At 43.8% G+C, this 2,521-nt stretch overlaps 1 protein-coding gene across 1 annotated transcript; it reads left to right on the forward strand.

Moving 5' to 3' along the window:
* Nucleotides 1-226: 226 nt before the first annotated feature.
* On the forward strand, nucleotides 227-950 carry LOC122118945 (interferon alpha-3-like). Its single transcript, XM_042692909.1, has one exon. It carries the CDS (start codon nucleotides 264-266, stop codon nucleotides 948-950), a length of 687 nt encoding a protein of 228 aa, XP_042548843.1. The 5' UTR covers nucleotides 227-263.
* The last annotated feature ends 1,571 nt before the right edge of the window (nucleotides 951-2,521 follow it).

The following is a 2,521-nucleotide window of genomic DNA, read 5'->3' on the forward strand; positions in this document are numbered from 1 at the left end:
TTTGCGTATGTGGTGCTGAGGAATCGAACCCAGGGCCTCAGGCATGCAAGGCAAGTGCTCTACCACTGAGCCAACTTCCCAGCCCTAAATGAGCATTTTTAACTAAACAGTTCAATTAATTAAAAAGAATGCAAGCTAATCTGGAGAATGGAGTAGGAAGGCAGGGTTGAAAACAAGTGCTTGGGAAATGCCGCTCTAGACTGAAGTATGTAAGCATAAATGAAAACAAAAAGAGAAGTAGAAAGGAGGAAGGCATTCAGAAAATGGAACCTCGAGCATCCCTACTTAAGCCAAGGGAGCACACCAAGGTCTTCACACTCCCCAGAGGCAGAGGCTCCCATCAGCACCTCAGCCAGTCCAGCAGCATCCGCCCATCCACAATGCCCTTGCCCTTGGCCTTCCTGGTGACCCTGGTGGTGCTCAGCTGCAGGGCAACCTGCTCTCTGGGCTGTGAGCTGCCTCCCACCCACAGCCTGGGCAACAGAAGAGCCTTGCTCCTCCTGGGACAGATGAGGAGAGTCTCCCTTTTCTCCTGCCTGAAGGACAGAAAGGACTTTGGCTTCCCCCAGGAGGCATTGGATGGAGAGCAGGTCCAGAAGGCTCAAGCCATCGCTGTCCTCCATGAGATGACCAGGCAGATCTACAGCCTCTTCAGCACAAAGACCTGGCCTGCCCCTTGGGAGAAGAGCCTTGTGGACAAACTGTGCGCTGGCCTCCATGAGCAGCTGCAGGAGCTGAGAGCCTGTCTGAGCCAGGAGGTGGGAGAGCAGGAGCCTGCCATGGTGCTTGAGGACTCCACACTGGCTGTGAGGAAACACTTCCACAGGATCTCTCTCTACCTGCAGGAGAGGAAGTTCAGCCCTTGTGCCTGGGAGGTTGTCAGGGCAGAAACCATGAGATACTTTTCCTCATCTGCAAACCTGCTAGAAAGGATAAAGAGTGAGGAATGAGCTCTACTTCTCTTGGAAATGGCCCTCACTGATGGAACACAGTAGCTCCCTTCAGCGGACTCTGCCATTCTCTGAAGCTGTCATTTGTGCTATCATTTGACATGACTTCAGTGAATGTGTTAGATGTTTTCAGAAGTGTTGGTTCCTTTGTATTCAACTCTCTAAACTCTCTTCCCTTTCATCCATAGAGGTATATCTATCCGTCTATTTAAATATTATTTATTTAACTATGTACCAGATTTAAACTATTTTATATTTATATATACATATTATTTTGTATACCTTTATATTGTGGTTTTATAATGTAATTGATGCCTTACTTTTTACATTAAAGTTTTGATAAAGAAGTTTATGGTTTGTGTTTAATTCTTCATTGGAAACTTTCAGCCCATGTGAAATGAAGGCAGGTGGAAGTCATTCACCCATCATCATTTTTCTCCATTTATCAGTGTCAGCTGGCTTCTTCCTGATGGGGAGATGGTATGCTCAGTGGAACAGTGTTTACAAAGGAAGTGGAAGAAAAATTTACAACGCATGTGTAAGAAAAAATGTGAAAGAAAAATTAAAACTGATGTTCTCTAAACTGGATTGCATGCTGTCTTCAGAGGACAGTTATGAACTTAACAAACACAATTTCCATCCTTTTGTATCTTTGCTTTTTCTCAGTGAAGGAAATCTAAAAACTAGAACCTTGTTTTGCCAATACAATATGAAGGGAAATCTGATGACATGGTCACACAAAATGGTCACAGATTGTTTCTTGAAGGACTTTCAGAAAGACAGAAAATATATAAATTGACTGTTGATACCTAAGCCTGCATGGCCACTACTAGTTTTGTACATGAGTTTGCAATGCACAAGAATCACCGTTTGTCAAAGTTAACAAGGGGAAACTTAGATCTTATGATGGGATATGGAAACAGTCTGGAGAGAGCAAAGGAAACTTCAATTTACCAATCTTCAAATACTAAAAGGAACTAGAGACCAAGAGAAACAGAGATGGGAGAGCATCACATTTGGAAACAGTTATGTTTTAGTCTGTCATTCTGCAAAAGGATGAACAACAGCACTCTGGTATTGGAAGTGGGATCAATATCATTTGTCATCTCAGCACCTCATGATGTCAAAGTGCAGCTTTTCCTTGGATAGTAATTCCTAAATCCTTTTCTGTTCCTTACTTTTATAAGCCTTTTCAATGAAGCCATCATCTTTTTTCTTTCTTTATTCCAGCTTTGGGCCTTGAACTCTGGGCCTGGCTACTCTCCCTGAGCCTCTTTGTGCTCTACCATTTGAGCCACAATGCCACTTCTGGCTTTTTCTGAGTAGGTTACTGGAGATGAGTCTCACAGACTTTACTGCTGGGTCTGGTTTTGAATCCCCATCCTCAGATCTCAGCCCCCTTAGTAGCTAGCATTACAGGCGTGAGACGCTGGCAAGGTTTATGAAGGAATTATCTTAACTCTTCCCCAGGTGGTGATCTTAAATCCTGGGTGTGTTTGGAATACTTCATCCATCCCTCCATATTTAGGTTTTTCTCCAAAACTCTATAGATGGTCATCACAACACGCCCA

This window comes from Dipodomys spectabilis, unplaced genomic scaffold (assembly GCF_019054845.1).
Source record: "Dipodomys spectabilis isolate Male_0828 unplaced genomic scaffold, ASM1905484v1 ptg000158l, whole genome shotgun sequence".
NCBI lineage: Eukaryota > Metazoa > Chordata > Mammalia > Rodentia > Heteromyidae > Dipodomys > Dipodomys spectabilis.

What these genes read in the sequence shown, in the direction of transcription:
- LOC122118945 (XM_042692909.1), top strand. Translation starts at nt 264, where the DNA reads ATGGAACCTCGAGCATCCCTACTTAAGCCAAGGGAGCACACCAAGGTC.